Genomic DNA, 24,185 nt, shown 5'->3' with positions numbered 1-24,185 from the left:
TGGTCATTAAAAATCCCAGGATGTCCTTCGAAAAAGAGTAGGGGTGTAACCCCAGCATCCTGGCCAAATTTGCCCCTTGGCCCCTGTCCATCATGGCCTCCTAATCATCCCCATATACTGATTGGCTTCATCACTGTCTCCTCTCCACCAGTAAGCTGGTGTGTGGTGGGCGTTCTGGCGCAAATATGGCTGCTGTCGCATCATCCAGGCGGATGCTAATAAGGAGATTTCCCCCCTTCCATGTAAAGCGCTTTGAGTACCTAGAAAAGCGCTATATAAATGTAACAAATTATTATTATTAATTATTACATGCAGATAAAACACATAAAACATTTTTTGGTGACACTCAAGAACACCTTACAGTACATGCAGATAAAACGCATAATTTATTTTTTTTAAATTACAACCGATCGGAGATGCATATACAATATCACAGGTATGCCTGCCTAAAGAGATGCATTTTCAGATGAGATTTAAAGATAGGGAAAGAGTTACTATTGCGAATGTCCTGTGGAAGCAAGTTCCACAGATAAGGAGCAGCGTAACTAAAAGCTCGAGATCCCATGGAAGCCAAGCGCTTGCGAGGAAGAACTAAGGAGAATGTGGATGATGATCTAAGAGTTGGAGAGGGAGTTTAGGTTGAAAGTAGGTCAGATAAATAGGAAGGAGCCAGGTTATGCAGTGCTTTGTAAGCAAGAGTCAAAATTTTAAATTCAATTCGCTGTTTAAAAGGAAGCCAATGCTGTTGTTGTAGAACTGGATATATGTTTTCCATCTTAGGAGTTCTAGTAATGATACATGCTGCAGAGTTCTGCACTAACTGTAACTTGTGTAAAAGTTTGAAGGGAAGACCAAAAAAAGAGCATTGCAATAGTCAATGTGTGAGGTGACAAGAGCATGAACCATAATGGCAGTGCTCCTCATTGATAGGGCTTGATCAAATGAAGACATAAAACATTAATTTAATTTCTTTTAATCATATGAAATTCAACTTTTTGTCAAACAACGTGCTGCACAATGAGCTTTACAGTTAAAATGAAAACATGGAAGAAAAATTGTGATTATTCCTTAAAACAGAAAAAAACAAAGTTTTATTGATTATTTATTTGTATTAGTGTTAGTATTAGTATTATTATTACATTGAGACGTATCTAAATTCTACTGTACAACAGTGATATATTTCTGTCAAGTTAAACAGAACTTTTATTTTGACGGGTTGCCGTGAAGACCTTTGAGTTTGTGTTTATGACATGACGATAGTTTTTCTCAAATCAAGTGACTTTCAGAGTGGATCTAGAGTCTGGAGATGAAGTTCATGCATTTGATTTGATTTCAAGTGTACTGAACTGCTTTTTATTTCATTCATCAAAAATTCTGCGAAATTCCGTGTTATACAGTAAATAGCGTTTTGTTTTTTTATCTATATTTTTGTCATTCTTTCATGGCCAGGGCCTGCCCCAGGGGGTTGTTTTGAGGGGGCTTTCACATGCAGCGGTCATATTATTCATGAGAATAAGATTTTCTTATTTTCTTTTTCTTCTATTTTTAATAATGAAATTTGGGGTGGGGGTGCTTAATTGTCATGAAAATTTTGGACCTGAATTGTATTTTTTGACCTGATACTGTCGCAATCTCCAGTCACCAGCCCAGTCACCACAGCACTACATTTCAAAGCATCCTGGCTCCCGCCTGCAAACACTCAATCATCACCCTATCAGCAGCACCACATTTAAGCATGCCATCCACACTCTCACATTGTCTGGTCTTGTCACTCTTTACCTGGTGTATGGACTTACCTTTCTGCCCTCTTGCCTTGTGGATACTTACCCTTTGCGATCATCATCCTCTTCCTTGCATTGACAATCTCTATTCACCCGTACCTATTAAGGACAAAGAGACTTTTTAGTTCAAGTTAAGTGGTGACTCAGTGACTTTCTTTGATACTGTTGGCTAACCGGATTCATTCCTTGTATTTGCACATTTCAATAAAGAACTGGTATCTTTGAGTCTGCTGTCCCCTCTTCTAGTTGTAACAGATACTTGGCACTTTCTATTTGAACTATTTCTATGCCTCATTTGATGAGAGCAAGTATTTTATTCAATATTTTACATTATTTATTTTTGTCTTGTTACACTGGCAGGGTCATGTATTGAATTCAAATATTAGAAACCAGTGGGGTTACATTTTAAAAACAAGCGGTTTTAACCATTGAAATGCAATAAGCAGCAAAAGAGAACTCGTTTCGCTATAGAGATAGTCTGAGAGATGGTTTCCATTGGGTATCTGTCAGAAACCAAATGCCGATAAAAGCTTCTCTCACTCACACACTAATGCTCTTCTCATTTCCCTGCATGCTGCATCACAGATGAGTTGCCGTTTCCTGTTAGGTGGCAAAGCAAATAAAAGACAACATTAGCATTTTATAATGAGCCATGCGCTTGATGGGTTCCCCCTTAGAGAAGAGGGATTCTATTCATTCTAATCGGACCAACAATAATCATATCACATTATTACAATGTACTTTTCTGGCCTGCATCTTTGGAGGGTGCTAGCAGGGATGGGTATGATGACCCGCACAGCAATGATCAATCAGGAATATGTATGTATGTATGTATATTTGTGTGTAAATATGTATTACACTTTTTATAATTTTATTTTGGTTCTTGCAATCCAATAAAATTGGATTTGTATGATAAATTACATTACTAGTAAATTACTAGTGATTATTCCACATTTGTAAGTCGTTTTGGATAAAAGCACCTGCTAAATGATTAAATGTGTAATCTCCATAAAGCAGCTAGGATCAGCAAGGAAATTCATGCTGGTCTTTTCAGCAGGGTTTCTAAAGCATGCTGGAGTTCAGATGTTGTAAAGGGTGTACAGAGATCTCTTTTTTTAAGATCAGTGACACTTCAGGTAACCCTTAGCTTTTTTATTTTTCTATGTTGTATCCTGCCCCTTCCACACTCATTCGGTGCTATCACTTATTGTGGCCCCCTGCAAAGTGCAAACACACACACATTTACTTGGCTGTGTAAATGAGGACATACTGTACCATAGACCAGGGGTATTCAATCAAAGATCCAAGAGGTCTGGTCTCTAGATTTCCTTCCCAGCGGAGGTCCGGACAATACTTTTTTAAAAATAGTTAGCATAATATATATATATATATATATATATATATATATATATATATATATATATATATATATATATATATATATATATAATTATTTTTTGTATTTTTTATTTTTTTTTGGAATAGTTATATTTCCATCTGTGCACTGTGGGCAGCAGTAATACTTTGTAAAAGTAAAAAAAAAAAAAAAAATCCTAAATAGTCATCAAAGGTAAAAAATGTTGGGTCCCGGGATTAAAAAATGTTTAATATTTCATCATTTGAGCCCAATTGGATATGAATATTAAATGGTAAGATGAGATATTTTATTAGGCTATTATTTTTACATTTAGATACCTATGTATGGCAGAGGCTATGAGACTGCTAAAATATACTGTATGGGGGTTCAGGGTTTTCCTCTTGAAGTCTGGATATTTTTTTTGTTTTGCTTAAAATAAGTATTTACTAAAAATAAACAAAAAACATCCATAATCATAAAAATTATCTCATATGTAGAAAACAAAGTTAACTAACAATTTCAAAGTATTAATGGTCTTTCCTTGCCATCTACAAATATTTTTTTTTCCCAATTACTGTATAACTGTTCATTATGAAATGCTCTTAACATGCTGATTACTAGGCCTAATGCTAAATATACTGTAGATTAAAAAAAAATTGTTTTGTCACAAACTTGGTTTGAACGGTCAGAGTCATATACTGTATGGCAGATTAAAATGACTATAATTGCAGCATTCTCATTTTCTGAATTGTTTTAGCGAAAGTATGAATTATTATTTATTGGCTGCTCACCATGTTTCTGCTACTGTTGTTAAAATATCTATGTCATCTGTTGCTCTTGTATTGCTTTACATCTTTAGCAGGGAAGAGAAGCAACGTGCACGGAGCGGAAAGGGCTTGAATGAAGCTCGTTTGGCTCTAGATTAGGGCTGGGGCGGTTACCGCATTACCGCAATACCGCGGTCACATGATGCCTACCGCGGGTCTGAGCTCGTCACCGTCATCACTGCAAAAAAAAGAAAAAAAAGCATTGGCCTGCACATGTGTGCACGTTGTGTTTAATTACATTGATTCTAATGACATGGATTGTGTCTAATGACATTGTGTTTTACATAAGTTTTGTTTAGAAAACCTTGAATCCATCAAAAGATGGAGCACATCCGACCTTTCGCGAGTTGGGGAGCGCAATGTTCCATGACACATAATAACATTCCATTCGTATTGACTATTAGGCCTATATGCGAGAGTACCTACAGACATCCCAAGTCTCCCAGAAGTTCCGGGAGTATATATATATATATTAATAGCGGCTATTAATAGCGGCTCCATGATGCCCGCAAATTAGTTAAAATCTCCCGGAATCTAGAGCGAGCGAGCAAGAGTGCGCATGCGAGACAGAGACTGTGTTCCAAACCGTGTAGCGCGCGCACGGCAGAGAGGGAGAGGGAGAGGGAGAGGGAGCGAGAGAGAGCATCCTGATTGGCCCGTTTCGGTAAGTCAACCAATCAGTTGTCAGTGTGGGTGGGCTTTTATCTCTTCTTCTCTGACTGGTTTAAAGCGGTTTACCGGGGTTTAACCCTCTGAGGTCTAGGGTGTTTTTGGGGTCCTTGAGATGTTCTGACATGCCCTGACATTTGTGCTTTTTTCAGTTGCTTATAAACATATCAATGGCAAAAAAAAAATACACTCTATTTAGCACAAACAGGACTACCATAATATGTGAGCCACATGTATGTACATGTTTTCATTTTTGAGAGAATAATGTTTATGCATGGTTATTGAAAAAACTAAAAATGAAAGTTTCTGATATAAGGCCACAAAACACATACTAAATATGTGTCAATAAGACTTTTGACTAATGGATGTCCTCGCCTAGAGTTTTTTCTTCAAAATTATGTGAAAATCATCCTGCCTAATCATTCACATAAAACGATACATTGATTTTAGTTTTGTGAAACACTTTTAGTTTGGAAAGCCAATATGCGGATGGGGCGTAAACGATCATGCATATTTAGTGGTTCACACCTGATGAGACAATGCCCCTGCATACTTAATGAGCCATTCATTCAGGTGTGTCACCTATAGCTAACTTAAATATACGAGCTTGATAAAAATGATCATTCTAGAAGAAAATTTCAGATGGCATTTAGAGGCTTTTGCATCTGAACTCTTCATATATATACACACACACACACACACACACACACACACACATATATATATATATATATATATATACATACATACATACATACATACATACATACACACATATATATATGCATACACACACACACTCACACATACACACATATATATATATATATATATACACTACCAAATTGGTTCACAGTTGGAAGCATCGCAATTTTATTTTTATTTTTTCACAAATTGTGCTTGCAAATTGTATAATATCCAAGGTAAACATGTCTAGTAATTGTGCAGTTAATTCTCATACTGTATTTTCAGTTTTGGAATATTTATCCTCTCCCCAAATTTGTCACTAATAAAACACAATAAAAATTATTTAAAGAAAAAAATTATATTTACCTTTTAATAGTTTGTTTACATCTACCTTTTAAATATATTTTTTTATTAAAAAGGTTACAATTACAACTTCAATTCAAGTGTAATCTTACAGTATATTTGTATCAGTGTATATATATGTCTTTCATATTTCGCCTGACTGTAACGTTGTTTTTATGAAATATTAGGGCATATAAATGTTAATTTGCAGTTTAATACGTTGCTTATACAAATAGCCTACATTTTATTTCAACATATTTCAGTCGATTTTTACTCATCTCAGTATAGCAATACAGTTTGCTAAAACATCATCATTCATTCACACACGCGATTTAAATTTAAACTGTCTTTTTGCCAGCTGTGGTAAACAGCGCGCATCTCGCCGTTCATTCATTCATAAAGAAACCCGATTCACGTGAACTTACTAGTATTCCTCAGCTCGCTCGCACTCGCTCAAGATACATTATCCATTATTATTATTCCTCACAGCGCTGCGAAACAGTGTAAACATGTAATGATCTGATAAACTTGTGTGTTTTTGTGTGTATCGAGCTGATACGGGGGGCGTTCACAGGATTGCGCGGATTACCTCAGCCATTTGCGTTTGAATAGCGCACGCTCTCCGTGGGCGTGTCACATTACATTTGAATTAGCTCTAATGAGGTCGACTGGAATCGCTCTCTTTTAATACAGATTTCACAAGATGAGAATATTTGTTTTTTATATAAATTACTTCATTTAAAAGAAGAGAATTCAAGCTTCATGCCTGTGTGTCTGTATGCCTGTTTGACTGAGTATTCGCTTAGTTATTGTTCATTTTCGGACGCGTTTCAGAATGGACTACACTGACAGAGAGAAGGCAGAACTCGCTTCGTGTTTATTTTTCTTTATTTGGCAAAAAACACAACACTTTGTTTTTATTGTGAGTATACACAAAAATAATACACATTTAACAGAATCGATTGATGTATGAAACTCCTATGGAAAATCAAAGTCAACAGAGTATTTATGAGTTTCTTTTACACTGATAAAAAAAAAGCGAGCTGGTATCGCCGGCGATACCGTCGACCTCAGAGGGTTAAAGCGGTTTACCGCTATACCGCGGGAATTTCTTGCTTTTCAACCATGGTAAGAAAAAATCCATACCGTCCCAGCCCTACTCTAGATAAAAATATTAGAGTGCCAAATGATCATTCCCAAAAACAGCCCTGAGTGTTGTGCGCAGCTCCGTTGTTTTGACGTGCTGCTCACTTTAAACCATAGAAACGGTAAAATGGGGCTACAGTTATTTTGTATTGCAGTACATTTTTAACCAAGCCGGGGTGCAGAACTGGACCGTGGTCCTCTATTGTCCTTATTTGACATGATAACTTTGGTTAACAATAAGTAAATCCACCTCACCAGCTAGACGGTTTGTTAACAGAAGTTCAAACACGAAATTCTAAAGATGGCTGCGCTCTTGTCAAGGTCTATACATGAAATAAACGAGTGGAATGAAAGACAAGAGATGACTCATTGTTCATGCCTGATGAATATCACCTGCATTTAGAAGAAAGCTGTGAATCAGAAGTGACCCTTATTAGAAAGTGTGCTGGCTGTCATTCATCGAGAGGGATTACCTCATTAAGGACCACATGCATTGAGCACCGCTGCTCTAATTACTCCCCTGTATCTACAGTATCACTATGAATCATCACTATAGCGGCGATTACCATGTCACTATTGATGGAGATTGTGTAGTTTACCCAACATCATCATTAACATATTTGTGAAATATTTATATATCCTGCAAAACTGTTGTTTAGTTTCCTCGCCTAACCTATGTTTGTTTTTATTTTGTTAACAGGATTCTGGCCACAGCAGGAGCCCACATGAATATTTCATTAGACCTGCGAACGCTGAGGGCTGTGAGGGTATTGCGGCCCCTTAAACTGGTTTCTGGCATTCCTAGTATGTTTACGAATTTATATGAAGTTCTTAATCACTCTGTTTTATTTTGTTTGAGAGAAGTATTACACTGCGTCCTAATCAGGTGCAAAGCAATAAAACAAGAAGACATAAATCCAACCGCAAAAAGTTATATGCATCAAGGCATTTTGTTTGTTGCAAGATGTCTTTTTATCTGGGTAGCTGCACTGTGAAATCTCTTTAGTCCAAAACCCCACTCCAAGCATCTGTAACCTGTCACATCACAGCGGGTTAGGAGGACACTGTGTAGTCATTTTCACATTAAAGAAATAAATAGTAAATTTTCTAACCGGCTCATTGGAAAAGCGTTCCTCTACCTACATTTCTGCAAAACTCCAATACATACAATTCACTGCAGTTTCCAGCTGAAATGAACACTAGAGGCAGTAAAAGTCTAAATTACTATAATATTGAATGTTAAAATTAACAGATTTTTATACAAACGCTTAAATTAGACTCAAGGAAGTTTTTATAATAGATATAAAAGTTATAATACTAACTTTATAATTACATCATGTTTCTACTCCAATTCATTCAATACACATTTAAATGGTGTTTCTTCAAACATACAATAAATATTGAAGAACAGTAAAAATTATAATGAATATGTAATATGGTGCATATATTTATCAAAATGCTCCTCTAGAGTTATTTTTTCTTGCTGATTAACAAGTTTATGGTCACGGAATGTAACATTACATATTGTTCACAAGCTGTTTTATTGGCATCTTTTGGTACATTATCAGTGGTAGCAGTTCAGACTAATAGCCTATCACGTAATTTACGTCTCTACAATGATTGGTTGATATACCAAGGGAAGGTAGCCTCCTCTGCAATGTATTTTTTCTCAACACTCTAACCGCTGAAAGTGAAATACTCTATGGTGATTGGCAACATTTTTTACCAATGGAGGCAAAAGTCTTCGACTATGGATTTTGCTATGCCTCCCTTGCTTCCTCTCACAAGCAGCCACTGATTATAACCTCAAAACACTTTTACCATAGTACATTTGTAAAGTAATACATTTTTGACATTACATTACATAGCCAGATCCATATATGTGGCTTTTCTGATATACTGAGCTTGCTCGGTAGCTCACCTGCTACAGCTGTGCACTTCTGATGGGGAGCATCATGGGACACTAATCATGATAAAAGAGCTCAAAGACTTGTAGAAGCAGCAAAAATGGCATAGTTGCTTCACCAAATGTGTTGTTATCTCATGTTTGCCTTTGTTAACACTATTGGTTAGGTTTACTGTAGGTGTCGCGAAACATGCAAGAAGCACAATATCATTTTGTAAAAATGTTGCCATGGGCATGAGCCTAGGTTGAAATTTTCATAATTATTTGTGATTAATACTAATGTTTATGTGTGATTGATATATATTTTTATGTTTTTTAGGTCTGCAAATAGTTCTGAAATCCATAATGAAGGCAATGGTGCCACTGCTACAGATCGGTCTGCTGCTGTTTTTTGCCATTCTCATGTTTGCCATTATTGGACTAGAGTTCTACAGTGGAAAACTCCACAAGCAATGTGTACCAGGCATTAACACACTGACAAACACAAGTAAGAACATGCGTTGACCAGATATACATCTTTTAATTTATATTTATGTCAGATGTTGGGATCCAGTGTAAATCTTTAGAATACTAAAAAAGAAAGAACATTGGAAACAGACTTTCACAAAAATTTCAGTGGGAAAAAAAATTATAAAAAAAATGAATTTCTCTGAAACTTGTTAATCTAACCATCTAGCATCTTTTAGGGTCACAAATAACTCATTCTTCTAAAAGGAAATTACCATAATACACATGCATATTATTAAATAACAAAATATAAGATTAGTATTGACAAGAATAACATTATTATCATTTGCATGAAAAAATCAGGGGTCCATACAGACCTGGGCCCGGTTTCCCGATAACGCTCACTCTTAGCCTGCTAAGAAGACTCGAAAGATATATCTTACCAAATTCGTTTATTTTCCTAAGTGTGTTCCCCGAACTATACCTTAGAAAGCTGCTTAAGATATACCTTCTTACGTGCGACGTTACCTGGCGCTGTCCGTGGCGATGGTGCTGAATTGTTTGAAATCGATGGCTCGAGAATCAATTATTCTCTCGTGCAGGGGCTGTTTATGTGAAAAAGCGGTCATCTTTATAAAAGAAGCACTTCAGAAATAGTTGAAATTGCAATTTATTATGATTATTGGATATTATAAAAAACAATCCAAACTATAATAGCCTATAATAGCCTAGCCTAAATATTTTAAAATTGTAACATATAGCCTATTGCTGCCACAATAACCTTTTCAAAAATTTACGTGCCGCCTTTTCTTTCCCATTTTTGTTCGCTGAGGTGGAGCTGCGATGAAATATTGTTCTTGTGTAAATACTTTCCATCATTTCAGTAATAAAAGTTTACATCTTGCGTACGGTGCTCGGCAGTGATCAAAAAGGATTTAAACCGTGAATTTTGAATCTCTTGTAAACTCGGAGATGTGGATTCAGACGGCAATTAAATTACCACACGACCTGTTTGTCAAAAAACAGAAGGTACTAATTTGGCCAGGGATTTTTACACGGATTGGGTGAGAAAAACACTGATATTATGGATTCGGACGGCACTAAAATCACCGACTTACCCCTGTAAATGTTTAAAATACCGGACGAGCCCATGAGAAACAATATTAGAGTCCGAATAGGACTTAACTGACAGTAGCCTATGCTTTCACTGGCCTTTAAAAGAGCGTTTTAATTCAATTAATAATATTGTATAATAATATAATTAAAAATCTAACAACAATCAGTGTAATGACAATTTTATTCTTTGCATGAAAACACTTGAATTAGCCTAATTTAATACTGTCTGGGTGTATTAAAACTTCAGAATTATATTCATTTAGACCTGCAACAGTGATAAGGTAAAGCTAAGAGTGGTCCAGACCAACCTTACGAAAGTGTGACTTACAAAAGATATACTTAGCGTACGAACGTTTCGGGAACCGTCCCATAAGGTTAAGAGAGAGGTTAAGGAATAGGTTAAGAACTACTTAGAGATAAGAACGCTTTGGGAAACCGGGCCCTGGAAATTAGAGTCTTGGCTCCTCCTCCCATACATGAAATAAATGCGTCCTCTTTCTGTGGGCCTCCTGTATTTGCTGCATGATAACCAACAGGAAAGCAAACAGACAAATTACACAGATACATTAATCAAAATTAAACAAACATTTGACATAGATACATTAAACAAAATTAAAAAGTCAATCACTATACATTTAATATTCAGTACAAATAAATGTATCTCTCTTATTTCCTCTAGACTTATCTGAATCTGAGCAATGTGGGTTCAAGAAATGTTCTGAAAATTATACCTGCAATACCAACTGGCCCGGACCCAATGATGGCATCACTCAGTTTGATAACATCTTATTTTCCATACTCACTGTCTTCCAGTGCATCACCATGGAAGGGTGGACAACCATACTCTATAATGTGAGTTTCTGCCTCAGCTGATCTGTAGCAGTTCTGTTTCTGTATTATAATCCTATTTAATAAAAGTATAATCTTAATGTAATTCAATGTTTAAGCATTACTTCACTGTTAAAGATCTTGTTTAATTTAAACACATTTTGTTTTTAGATTAAACAGGGTCATTAGCAAATGTGTTTGAAATCTTTGTATTTCACATTTTATGTGGTTTAATTACACGTTTTACATACGCAACAATTCGCATTGTTTGAGGTTTTTGGCAAGTAATGGGTTGGATGAGTTCAAGCCTTGTCTTTCTGAAGAAATATAAAGAAATGTTTTTGTTGGTACAAAACCATAAAATTATGGCTTTGTGATTAGCGTTTGTACTGGGAGACGTTGATCCTTGGTGCTCATGCAGGCAGATAACATTTGCTTTGTGTCCTAATCCCATTCCTTCTCTTCTCCCCCAAAATAATAAATAAATGGCAAAAGAAAACTCCACCCTTGCAGCTGTGACCTGTCATACTTGTACACGGGTCTTACACACAGTATGCAATACTGTGTAGCTTTTCCCTGATTTCTGATCTTCTTACAAGCCTATTCAGGCACAATAACATCTCTCTTTTCATAAGTCATGTTTGGAAGAGTTTGTCAAAGTGGTTTTATCTCCAAATTGCTCCAAGCACTGGAAAATGAGAGCTGTTAGACATAGTCCTAACACTGGAGCTTTTGGTAGAATGAGCTTAGGTGGTTGACTTTGATCAAACTACTGTCATTTATATGCTGAGCCGGCTCTGATTTACACTTTCATAGTGCTGGTTTCTGAGCATGGACTTCTGGAGGAGGACTTCCTCAGACTTTAAAACAATCATGCATTTAGTTTGAGATTAAATCATGTTTATTAAAGGGGTCATGACATGAGAAATCGAATTTGCCTTGATCTATTGACATATTAGAGGTACCATTAAAAAAATCCTGCAAGTTTCATAGCTTAAAACGCCCTCCTCATTATAAACAACGCATTTATTTAATCAATCACCAAAAATGTCTCATTTGGATACTGTGGGATTTGTGATGTCACACAGGCAAATACATTTGCATATGCCTGCCTCCAGAGCAAGGCATCAATGAATAGTTTTGCATCATTGCACCATAGGCCCTGCATAACGGCTGGCATTTGCCTACAGTGGATGTGAGTGTTGCGTCACGGCCAAATAGACCTGTGATTCACTTTTGAGTTGTGACCCACTGCTTGGTAAACACTGGTTTAATCCCCTCCTGGAGCTAAAATATACTCAAATTTAAACAGAACAGTTTTACAAAATTATTATTATTTTTTTTAAATTCGGAACACACATTTTAGAGGTTCTGCTAAGATAGTTTACTTGTATTTTGATCAAGATTTGTTGTTTGTCTTTGGCATAAAATTACATTTTCTTGCTGCTAATATTACTGCTTATATACAGTAAGCACCCTCAAATTCAGTAGATATGGGGGGTTCAGTAGAAAATGTTTCACCTTGTAAAAATTATTCGTTGTGAGTCTAATTACAATAAAATTAATTTTAAAAATCATGATCCTGTACTTTTGAATGTCTGGAAAGTTAATTTGAAAATTCGTTGGTCAAATTGTCTGGGAATCCTGCTTTTTAAAGTACTGTTTCTTTTTTCATAATCCATTCTACATTAAAAACAAAGCACAGATATTACTTAATAATACTCATTTATTTATTTGATTAGGTTATTGCATAGGACAGTAAAGACGTGACAGGAAGCATTGTGGTGAGATAGGAGGATGGGATCGGAAAGTAACACAAGTCGGGATCTGAAGTGCAACCACACTATGTGTCAGAGCGCTGTCCACAATGCTATCAGCTCTGACATACAAAAATACATTTTACTAATAGATCAAGCAGGTTTATCCAAGTCCACGTTGTTTTTAATCAGTCATGTGGTGTCATACATGTTGATGCGAGTCATGCTGCCACAGTTAAGACTTTTTTCACACTCATAACTGAGCTGTTGCAACTGCATCGGGATGTGGGGAACACCCTCTCAGCTCAGCTGGGCAATGATGCCACCTTCCCACGCAGTGATCACACCCTTTGCATGGCAGAGCAGAGCCCCGTTGAAACCTCATCATTACAATGGCAGGGTTTATGGTTTTCAGACCTTTTCAATCTAGGAAATCTAGGTATAATACTGCAAATTCAAAGTATTACTTTCTTTGTTTTGAAGCTTAAGAACTGCACACTTCCTGTTTTGTGTTTGCACAGACCAACGATGCCTTAGGCCCTACATGGAATTGGCTCTACTTCATTCCTCTAATAATAATTGGCTCCTTCTTTGTGTTGAATCTGGTATTAGGAGTCCTGTCAGGGTGAGTACTGTTTTCCTCAATGATCTCTAAGACAAACTGGCACTACATCTAACCTGATGTCTGAGCCGACCCAGGGTAATGAGTTTTATCGGAGGTTAATGTGAAATGTATTAACTTCATCTCTAGAGACAAGAGGTAAGATTAAGTTACTACACACACAGCAACCTTATCTCTTTCTCTTTCTACACATCTCTCTTTTCTCTCTTTGTACATTGACTCTGTGTTCACATACACTACTGGTCAAAAGTTTGCAATCGTTGAGTTTTTTTATTTTTTTTTAAGGCTGCTTTAAAAGGCTGCATGTATTTGATTAAAAATACAGTAAAGCAGTAACCCTGTGAAATATTATTATAATTTAAAATGTCTGTTTTCTAGTGTAATATATTTTTAAATGTAATTTATTCCTGTGATTGCAAAGCAGAATTTTCAACAGCCATTACTGTAGTTTTCATTGTGACATGATCCTTCAGAAACATTTTCCACAATAATATTTAGCAGAAAAGAAAAGTTTCTTGAGCACCAAATCAGCATGTTAGAATGATTTCTGAAGGATCATGTGACATTGAAGACTGGAGTAATTGGCTGCTGAAAATTGCCATCAAAGGAATATATTACATTTTATAATATATTCAAATAGGCAACAGTGATTTAAATTGTAATAACATTTCACAATATTACTGTTTTTATTAACCAGCACTGCTGGTTTCGGAAGTAATTTGTCCATTAATTAATTTTTTAAGAAGTCTTTGTTACAGAATAAGCACTGAACCAAGCTAATCAGCTATGATGTGAATCACAACTCTACAAACTTTGATTTGAAGCAAAAATGTTTTTGAAAATCAGAATAAAAGACAAAGATACAAGACTGTGTACTTAATGGCTTTAGTGATAGAAAGAACTGCAATCCCTTTGGGAACAGCATAATCTAATGAAAAACAACGGCGAAATAAAAAAAACGACTCATTTATAAATGCAAATTTTATATATATATATATTTTTTTAGTTTATTGCAAAATAATACATATACTGTATATACAAACATTTAAGTATTTTGAGGCGTAGAGACATGGACTCAATTACATCATTCGCAGTGCTTCATGGGAGTATGGAGAGTGTGCAAAAACTGTTCACTTTGTTTCCATTTTTCTAATTCTGACAAAGTCAAAAGAGATGTTTCTCCATAGTTTACAGTGTTTAACAGTGAAAATGAAATATGCTTATGTAGAAGCCACAAGTCAGTGTGATAAAAAAAAGAAAAAGAAAATTATTATGCAAAATGGGACACAGCCTCCCTATCTCTGCCTTTCATTCCTTCACTCTGTAGGTGAAACACTTTGATAAATTAAGTGTGTCCCATCCCTCTGGTTCTTCTCTGTGTGGGTAATTGTATGTTGTTTACTCCTGTAGGGAGTTTGCTAAAGAGCGTGAGCGAGTGGAGAACCGAAGGGCTTTCATGAAGCTGAGGAGACAGCAGCAGATCGAGAGGGAGCTGAACGGGTATCGGGCCTGGATTGACCGTGCAGGTACTCTTACACACTGAGCTGGTGAATGAACTGGCAAAACTAATAAAGTAAATAAAATCTGTCAAAACACTGCCACAGCATCGCCCCATTTTACATCGGATGCTGAGTACTGTTAAAAAGAGACACACTTGTGAAAGAAAATGCATGCAAGTCTATTTTGCAATTTTTCCTTACCAAATTATATTATCATGCCACACATTTGTGTAAAACCAGCATTATTTGAGAATGATCCAAAGAGCATCTTGTGCACTTGAAACAGGGAAATCTGTGGGAAACCTTTAAAAACAAGTTCACATGGTCTTTCACAAATATACATATTTAATTATTAACCTAGAAATAGCTTTTCTTATATATCTTATATATTTCTTATTCATTCATTTCTTTGTTTAACTTTTAATATCCACGATTAAATTAGATTTTTAATGACAGTTTTTCAGTTTATTGTGTGTTTACAACTTGTTTCAAATTTAAATTCATTTTTTATTTTGCAGAGGAGGTTATGCTTGCAGAAGAGAACAAGAATTCAGGACCTTCTGCTTTAGATGGTGAGATGTTTGACCTCTGTTGTTTTTCTCTCTCATTTTCCCACGTAGATTGTGGGATGCAGTTTTAAATTATGTGTCAGGGTCATGTGATTATTTTGAACACCCTTAGTGCAGTGTACACTAGTACACCCTAGTAAATATGCATTCTCTCTGTTCCAGATTTTATCATTTATCAGAGTCCTGCACGTTGGTGGGTGAAATGCTAATATTTGATGTAATCAAATAAGGTGGAATAAGATTTATGTTGTCATTTCTGGTGCGGGTTGGGAATGAATAGGCATTAAGAATTAAGAATTTACTAAAATATTCCTGATATTATATGACAGTAACGGCTCATATTTGGCTACATGTTCTTTTAATTTATGGAGACCTATAAACGTCTGTATAGCCTATGGTGTGAGTTATGCACATTCAAAGTAACCTGTATGGGCAGATTGTTCACATGATGTAGGCAAAAGTTTGTATTGTTTACACAACAGATGCACATTCTCATATTTTTTACTGTTAATTATTACCATGTTGGGGTGCATATTTTTCTATGCCTCAACTCAAAATGCCTAATATTGGTTGGATTGCTTGTGTTGTCTACCTGATGTAGTAAATTTAATACGGGTGCGGTTCGGGTCACGATCTGTATGTCAAGCGGACTGGGTCGGGTACGGAATTAAATTAGTGCTGCTGTCGGATAATAGGTCGGGCAGGTGCGAATTTACCAAACAGGACCTGTGCAGAGCCTGTTCTGGTGTATAAAGCCTGTTATGGTCACATAAAACAGCACAGGGATTATATATTCAACAGTGTCATTGTTACATATGTTACATGTAATTACTGTAGTAATAACTATACATTTTGCATAATTACATGCAATTAACCCTAAACCAAACCCTCATCCTAATCCTAACCCTGTAGTAAGTACATGTAGTTAATTGTTATTAGAGATGCACCGATTACAATTTTCTGGGCCGATTCCGATTTCCGATTTTTCATTAAGTGTGACCTGCCGATACCGATTTTAGCCGATTCCGATTTCATTTTTTCTAACCACTTTACAGCACACACAAATATTTATTTTATATCTTTTCTGTAATAGAACATTTTACAATTTGCATAGTTCACACACATCTAAAGTGCAGTGTTATGGAAGAACCATTTCCTTTTCACATTCAATATCCAATATTTTTTGATATATGTATTTAACAAACTAAACGTCTGTATGAAAACAGGGAATAGCAATAAAATAATATATAAATAAAAAATAAAATAATATAGCCTTGCAGTATAAAGATATTACTCAAAGCACACACACACAGGCCTATTGCAATCACTTGTACAAACTGAATAATAAAACAAGTTTAAATGGGTACATTTTCTATAAATATTAGTCTTCGTTTTCTTTTCTGACATAGCCTACTCCAGTTCTTGTTAAAACACGCAAAGTCTGTGCATTTTGGGCACTTTTTTGGTGAAACCCTATTTAGGCTATTTTGTCCATCAAAAGTGTGCTTTCCCTTTAATTGAGCGTGAGCAGTGCAGCAAATGGACTCGGCGCCGAAACACGCGCTTCACTGCTCGCAACGCTCCTGCTTGACGCTCACGCGCTGCTCCTGCTCCCGTTGTGAATGCACTCATTGATTAACATGCACGCCGGAAAAAAATACGCGCTTGCGGTCTGAACGGACGTAATTCACGAGGTTTTCTACATGTGTGTACCGTGTGCACGTGTGATGCTGATGTTGCGCGATGTTAATCATGCGCCGCCCGAGTGCATTTGACCGGCATAAAATCGGCATTTGTCAGACTGACCGGCCGGTCACCGGTCACGGCCGATCACGTGAAAATCGGCCAATTCCGGTCACCAGCCGATCAATCGGTGCATCTCTAATTGTTATTACTCAGTACTTAAATGTATAATTACACTGTAATACTGACACCTTAAAATAAAGTGTAACCCAAGAAACTGTATAAGTTGTATAAGTTGACGGATTTTCCCCAGAATCAAACAAAGGTGTTTTTTTTATTATTAAATGGTGATTGACAGCTTCCCAGAGGCTGTTTGAATGGAAAACAGGCAGTTACCATGGTGAATTCCTATTTCAATGCCCCTGCTGTTCTACTGTAAGTGTAATAGTCCCATCATACCATTAAGGACAATTGTCTAAAAAATAACTTGCACCTATATGGAAAAACCTTTTTAGAGGGTCAGGAGAGGCTGAGACCTATTCTGGCCCTTGTATATGGGGTTTGACAGCAATAGGTATCCAGATAGCATTCTGAAGAGAGTTTAAAAAATAAAATGTAATTGCAGGGATGCGTATTTATTTCATTGTTGCCTTGACAACAGCAAAATATAACAAGTGGCTTTATTTGCAGTTTAATTATTATGCAAAATTCACTTTTATAAGGTGTTTGAAGACAGATGTGTGTCCACTGTGCCTATAAGTGTAAAAGTCCACCTACTCCTTTTTTAATAATCCACATAAATTATAAACAGTCTCTCCAAACGAGTGGTTCCAGAAGCCCCGCCCCTGACTGGTGACGATCTGCCCTATTAGCATAGATCCCGCCCTGAGTGAGCCTCAGCAGTCCGCCATTTCTGTTTCCTCACTGTAGCAGCTGGAGATATACAATATCTGCACCAAAATAAAAAGTTGAATCAGTTAAAGGGCACCTATTATGCAAAATTCATTTTTACATGGTGTTTGAACATAAATGTGTGTTGGCAGTGTGTGAGCAAAACCACCCTAGAATGATAAAAATCCACCCAGTGTTTTTTTTACAATCTCCATAAATCATAAGCACTGTCTCAGAATGAGCTGTTCTCAGATTCGGTGCAATGTGACGTAGAATTGCACAGGCCCCTCCCACGACTGTTGAGTGACACTTCAGTTTGAGCCTAGACCCGCCCTGAGTGAGCTGGACACAGAGTCCGCCATTGTTTCGACGCTTGAGCAGCTGTAGACAAGAATGTCTCCTAAGCGATTGAGGTGTTTTGTTGTTGGATGTAAGAATGAACATAGCAGTCTTCATTTACTCCCTTTGTTACTCGAGGATGGATCTGTACTGTTCGTGATCCAGCTTACGGTCTTCAGAGCGACAGGACTAACGTTACTGATCACGGCAGAAATGAAAGTGAGAGCGCGCACTTTATGACAGCTCATCGAGTCGTTTTACGGATATAAGGTTTACCAGTTTATTTAGCACCCACTGAAAAGGTGTGTTTATATTTGTTTACTGTTAGTTGTTTTGTGTACTTCGCTGTGTATGTTGTTGATAATGAAAGGGAGAGAGAGAGAGTTTATGGATAAAACTTTAATGCTCACTTCTTATACTGTGTTTATTCAGCTCTTACAGTGATTCTCTAGAGTAAAACTAACGCTCATCTTTTGTGTGATGTACAATAAACTTCACTGAACTCATCATCAGTATTTTGGTCATCATTCGGACGGGGTATGCTACAGCAGGCTAGCAGATGACAAATGACAAATAAGTTATAACCATAATTAAACTAAACTCTACCTGTTCTATCTCCATACAGCATATATTCTCTGGCTCTGTGGGCATTATTGTCCGACTCCGAGTCGAAATGAACACCGCAACTAGGGTTGCCAACTCTCTGAAATGAAAATAAGGAACGGGGGGACACGCCCCGTGACACGCCCCCGGACACGCCCCCCAAGGAATAATTTTTTTTAAAATAACTCCTGAAATGATGACTTCTGGTGAATATTGTGGAAACTAATTGATATATTTAGATAAATATATTTAATACATTGTAGCATATTATAATACAACTTATAGGCCTATAGAATAGCAAAGTAGGCCTAATCAATATACAAGACTGAACCACATAAGATAGATGTGAAATATAAAGCCTATCATGATCATTTTGCCAACAATGAACCATGGATTTGTTTAGTTTATAATACATTTTATTTTTAACTTAAACAAATACAACATCTAACATTCAAAACTTCTGTAGCCTTGTGCAAACTTATTCAATAGAATTAGACTTCTAGAATGTTCTTTCCAGTGCAAAAAAATATATTTTTAATTTAATTAGATTATACTTCCATTATAGTTAACTTTCTTTCCAGTGCAAAACAATAATATAAAAACATAAATAAAAAAGCTAATAAAGAAAATCTAAAATATTGCACTCAAATACTGCATTCAAGCAATACAACACCTGTATGCACATGGAAAATCTCACAGAAATAAATAAACCTCCAGACTAAGCACATTGTGCAGCTATTTTTTCCATGTGTACTTTTTTGATTTCTTTACAATGTTAGGCTAAACCTGTACTATCTCTTTTAATATAATCACTTTCTTATGAACTAATTTGAGTTTTAAAATTACATAGCCTACCATATCAGCTGGAGACGTCTGACGGACAAGGAACCGTGACATCGCTCGGCCGTGTATTCATTGTCCCTCACGCATTCCAGCCATGGGTAGTCATTTTCCCATTCAATTCTATATTTTTGTGTTCTTTTCTTTTTCGCCGGCTGCTCGGAGGAAGTCATTTTTACATTTCCCGCTGTTGTCACTTGTCGTCATCGTGACTGACGACTCACAATGACTGAAACGACCAATTAAAAGGGCATTCTCTGATGATGTTCCAAGATGTTAAAAACGCTACGCTGATCATAGACAATCCGGGGGAGAAATTAGTATCTACCGCACCGTCGGGGTTTTTTTTCACTGCACTGAATTGATTCTCAAAAATACGGAACAAAGTGCGTTCCGTATCAGTTCAATACGGAACAAGACTTTTATGTGTCAAATACGGAACGATTCCGTATTATACGGAACGGTTGGCAACCCTAACCGCAACTGAGAGTTTCTGTTCTGATATTATCAGATGAGATTGTCCTGACTGAAGTGCGAGCTTGTGAGGCTCCGCCCCCTGTGCCATCCAGCAGCAGTTAATTTGCATTTAAAGGGCACACACTAAAACGGCGCGTTTTTCTGAGCCCTAAAAAATTACAATTTTAACATGCTGTAAAAAATTATCTGTTGGGTATTTTGAGCTAAAACTTCACATACATACTCTGGGGACATCAGAGACTTATTTTACATCTTGTGAAAAGAGTCATAATAGGTGCCCTTTAACTCCACAACAACTACATAAATGTATCCACTAACCTTGCAGAAACATCCAGTTGCATTGTAAAAGTTGTAACTTATTTGTTACTTATTGTTGTAACTATCAGTGTCCGACTCCTGTTCGAACATGTAAGACATTTTGGCCGTGTGACATTTTCCAGTTTTGTTGTTGATGGAGTATCTGTAGCACGAGCTGCAAAGGATCCACCCTCTTCTGGAAAGGGGGCCAGGACCAGCAGCTCATTTGCATTTAAAGGGACACACAAAAACGGCATGTTTTTGCTCACACCCAAATAGGGGCAAAATTGACAAGCTATAATATGTTATCCTTTGGGTATTTTGAGCTGAAACTTCACAGACACATTCTGGGGACACCAGAGACTTACATTACATCTTGTGAAAAGGGAAATAATAGGTCCCCTGTAAGTTATTTCATGTTGATGTCGAAAAAATATTTTATCATTATAAATGTTTGGAATACTCTAACTCAGATTTGTGAAATGCTCACCTGTTTGGCAAGTTTTAGATAATATTTTAGTAGTTTGCTTTGGCTTCAATACAATAATAATATAAAAGTCCATTACATTTTCCAGACAACATGGTTTCTTTATAATAATCAGACTTTTTCTCACACAGTATAGTTCTTTATATTAAAAGTCTTTAGACTTTTGCAGAAACGTTGTGAAAGAAACATTTGACTTTTGCAGATGACAGAAATGCAAATCATACGACTGTCAATATGCTTTTATTTATTAGAGGTTTGATTTATTAATTTGTTAATTTATTTAGTTTAGAGTAAAATGACTATTTAATATTAAAAGATAATAAAATATAAATTATTTGATACTTCTATTCTCAGTGCTAAAAAGAGCCACCACCATAAAGAGAAGAGGGGTGGATGATGTTCGGAGAGCTCCAGAGGAACAGTATGCTGACATCTCGTCTGTAGGTGAGTGGCTTCCTCCCCCAACTCAACCTCATATCCTGTCTAAATGATGCCCTGACCATCAAAATACGGTGCATATTTACCTGTGTGTCAGTATGTGTATTCAGATTAAATTCACATAGAACTGAAATCATATCCTAATTAATTCAAGAAGTATACAAAAGTGGTTTTAATTTGTTTTGTTCATCAGGGATGCCATTGAACAGAGTCAGCATACGCAGTGCTAAACGAGGACCAACATCCTATTTCCAACGGAAAGAACGCATGCTACGGATCTCCATTCGGCGTATGGTGAAGACTCACACCTTCTACTGGATTGTTCTGGGTCTGGTGGCCCTCAACACTCTCTGTGTAGCCATCGTACATCACAAACAGCCTCAGTGGTTGTCTAGTCTTCTCTGTAAGACCACAACCAAAATGAAACTTTTCATGCTATGCGTATGCTGTCATACATGATCAAAAGTCATAACCTTAAAGTGGTTCCTTTCTATTGCAGACTATGCAGAATTCCTGTTTCTGGGTCTGTTTCTTACTGAGATGTTTCTGAAGATGTATGGACTCGGGCCCAGACTCTATTTCCACTCATCCTTCAACTGCTTTGATTGTGGGGTAAGTGTATTTTCTGTCTTCCTTCCCATAATCTTCTTTGAAACGAAGATGGCACAACAGGGCAAGTGTGGGAAGGTGGTGACTCCTAAAATTAGTGTTCAAAACATTTTTTTTATTATCAAGAAACATAAAAGACATGCAAAGAAATAAGAGCAGATGAAACTGTAGATCTTATTTGATCTTTTAACACTCTGGGCACTATGAACCCATCTCTAATTTCTATGTAAATTGGAGGACCCAGCACTGAATATCAATATGTTGCTTAAAAACGAATTAAAATTCAGTTTTAGTTCTGGACTGTGCCACTTAATATATAATGATTCTCTGTTGGCTAATCTTTTTTTTTAATCAGAACATTTGTAGCTGGCCCTTTCCATGAATACATATCCCATTACAGTTTACTGTTTTAAAACTATGAAACTTGTGTGATCAAATATCATCTAACATTCAGTCAGTTAATTTAACATGAAAAGTAGCTGGTTTTAAGTCAATCATTTAATTGGTCAATTATTTAATTATTTAAATGTCTGTATGGTGACTTTGGCCCACATCAGAGGTCTTGACTTTATTGAATGTAACCAACAATTAAATAAATAAATATCTGATGAATTGATATTGAATTAATTTGCTAAACAAAATATGTGTGTATGTATATAACAAATTGAGAGAGTAGAATATAAATGAGTGTTTAAGGTGTGGTCACATTTATCATTGTTGGGCAGGTGAATTTCAATAGTAATCCGTGCGATCAGGAATTTTACATGAGGGCGAAAGATTTCCCCTTGTAGCTTTGCAACGGGTTCAGGTTGATCACACAGAATCATCGCATGAACTCATGATCAGGAGGCATCTTGTTTTGAAAGTGACTTCTGTGTGAGTTGTGCTCCATACATCGCTACATTATTGACAACAGACAATGGACCTTTTTTCCTGTGAAATTTTGAAGAAATTTTGCTAATGTGACTGCACCTTTAGATAGTATTTTTAGATGTCATGGACATGTTCGAAGAGGTGTAATTCCTGATTTCCTTCCAGGTGATAGTAGGCAGCATTTTTGAGGTGCTCTGGGGCTTCTTCAGACCTGGCACATCCTTTGGGATCAGCGTTCTGCGTGCCTTGCGGTTGTTGAGAATTTTCAAGGTCACCAAGTAAGTGCAAGCTTGCCTGGACAGCCCTTTGGGTTTGTTTGCCTCTTCCAGAGGCAATAATCTGTTTATTGGCTTTGCTCAGTTCTGGATGTCCCCATGTTGAACTTGAGATGCTGCATTTATGTGTTGTTAAGGTACTGGGCATCCCTGAGGAACCTGGTTGTGTCTCTGATGAACTCCATGAAGTCCATTATCAGTTTGCTCTTCCTGCTTTTCCTCTTCATTGTGGTCTTTGCACTTCTGGGCATGCAGGTCTTTGGTGGAAGGTAATATCCCACCAGTCTGAGCACAGACAACCCCTGTTGACATAGTTTTAAATTTGGATTTTTGTATAAAAATATCTGAATGCTACACCTGTAGTTTTGAGTAGAGCTGTGCAGCGGAGCCAAAATCCATATCTGTTTTTGTATCTGTAACAATCTCAAAATTATTTGTATCTGTAATAGATTAAAACCGGAAGCGGGCGGGGCTTTAACCATAAGTCCGTAAAATTACTTGAGAAGCCTGTTTTAATTGTAATTCTGTTCTCTTCATAGTTATCATTTAACAAACATACCTTGTATAACTAATAAAATAATTATTTTCTTAATTATAATTATAACCTTTCTTTAAATATCTTCTAATAGTCAGAGCCTATAGTCTCGTAGGCAGTGCTCCGACATGTATCGCGGTTGTGCTTTGGGCGACCCGCCTTGGGAAACTTTCCCTATCCTGATTAATAAATAGACGTGTAGAGACGGCAACATGGCTAATCAGGGCCGGAGTGGGGCCGCTTTTCAGCCCGGGAGTTTCAGGCCCAAGACCGGCCCACTTTTTC

At 36.7% G+C, this 24,185-nt stretch overlaps 1 protein-coding gene across 1 annotated transcript in view; it reads left to right on the top strand.

Moving 5' to 3' along the window:
• The window catches only part of cacna1ea (calcium channel, voltage-dependent, R type, alpha 1E subunit a), a gene marked incomplete at its 5' end in the record, with an annotated part of 148,361 nt that overhangs the window by 88,636 nt on the left and 35,540 nt on the right, over positions 1-24,185 (top strand). Inside the window, 11 exons of the mRNA XM_084086491.1 lie at positions 7,510-7,613; positions 9,035-9,202; positions 10,958-11,130; positions 13,385-13,488; positions 14,896-15,011; positions 15,503-15,556; positions 21,525-21,614; positions 21,802-22,011; positions 22,108-22,220; positions 23,256-23,368; positions 23,503-23,634. Of these exons, the coding sequence (XP_083942617.1) occupies positions 7,510-7,613; positions 9,035-9,202; positions 10,958-11,130; positions 13,385-13,488; positions 14,896-15,011; positions 15,503-15,556; positions 21,525-21,614; positions 21,802-22,011; positions 22,108-22,220; positions 23,256-23,368; positions 23,503-23,634 (1,377 nt within the window). The remainder of the gene's footprint in view (positions 1-7,509; positions 7,614-9,034; positions 9,203-10,957; positions 11,131-13,384; positions 13,489-14,895; positions 15,012-15,502; positions 15,557-21,524; positions 21,615-21,801; positions 22,012-22,107; positions 22,221-23,255; positions 23,369-23,502; positions 23,635-24,185) is intronic.

The sequence above is a fragment of the Abramis brama genome (genome assembly GCF_963993115.1).
Source record: "Abramis brama genome assembly, chromosome: 16".
Lineage (NCBI taxonomy): Eukaryota > Metazoa > Chordata > Actinopteri > Cypriniformes > Leuciscidae > Abramis > Abramis brama.
The sequence above is the reverse complement of the archived record's forward strand: the minus strand, read 5'-3'. Positions and strand labels throughout refer to the sequence as shown.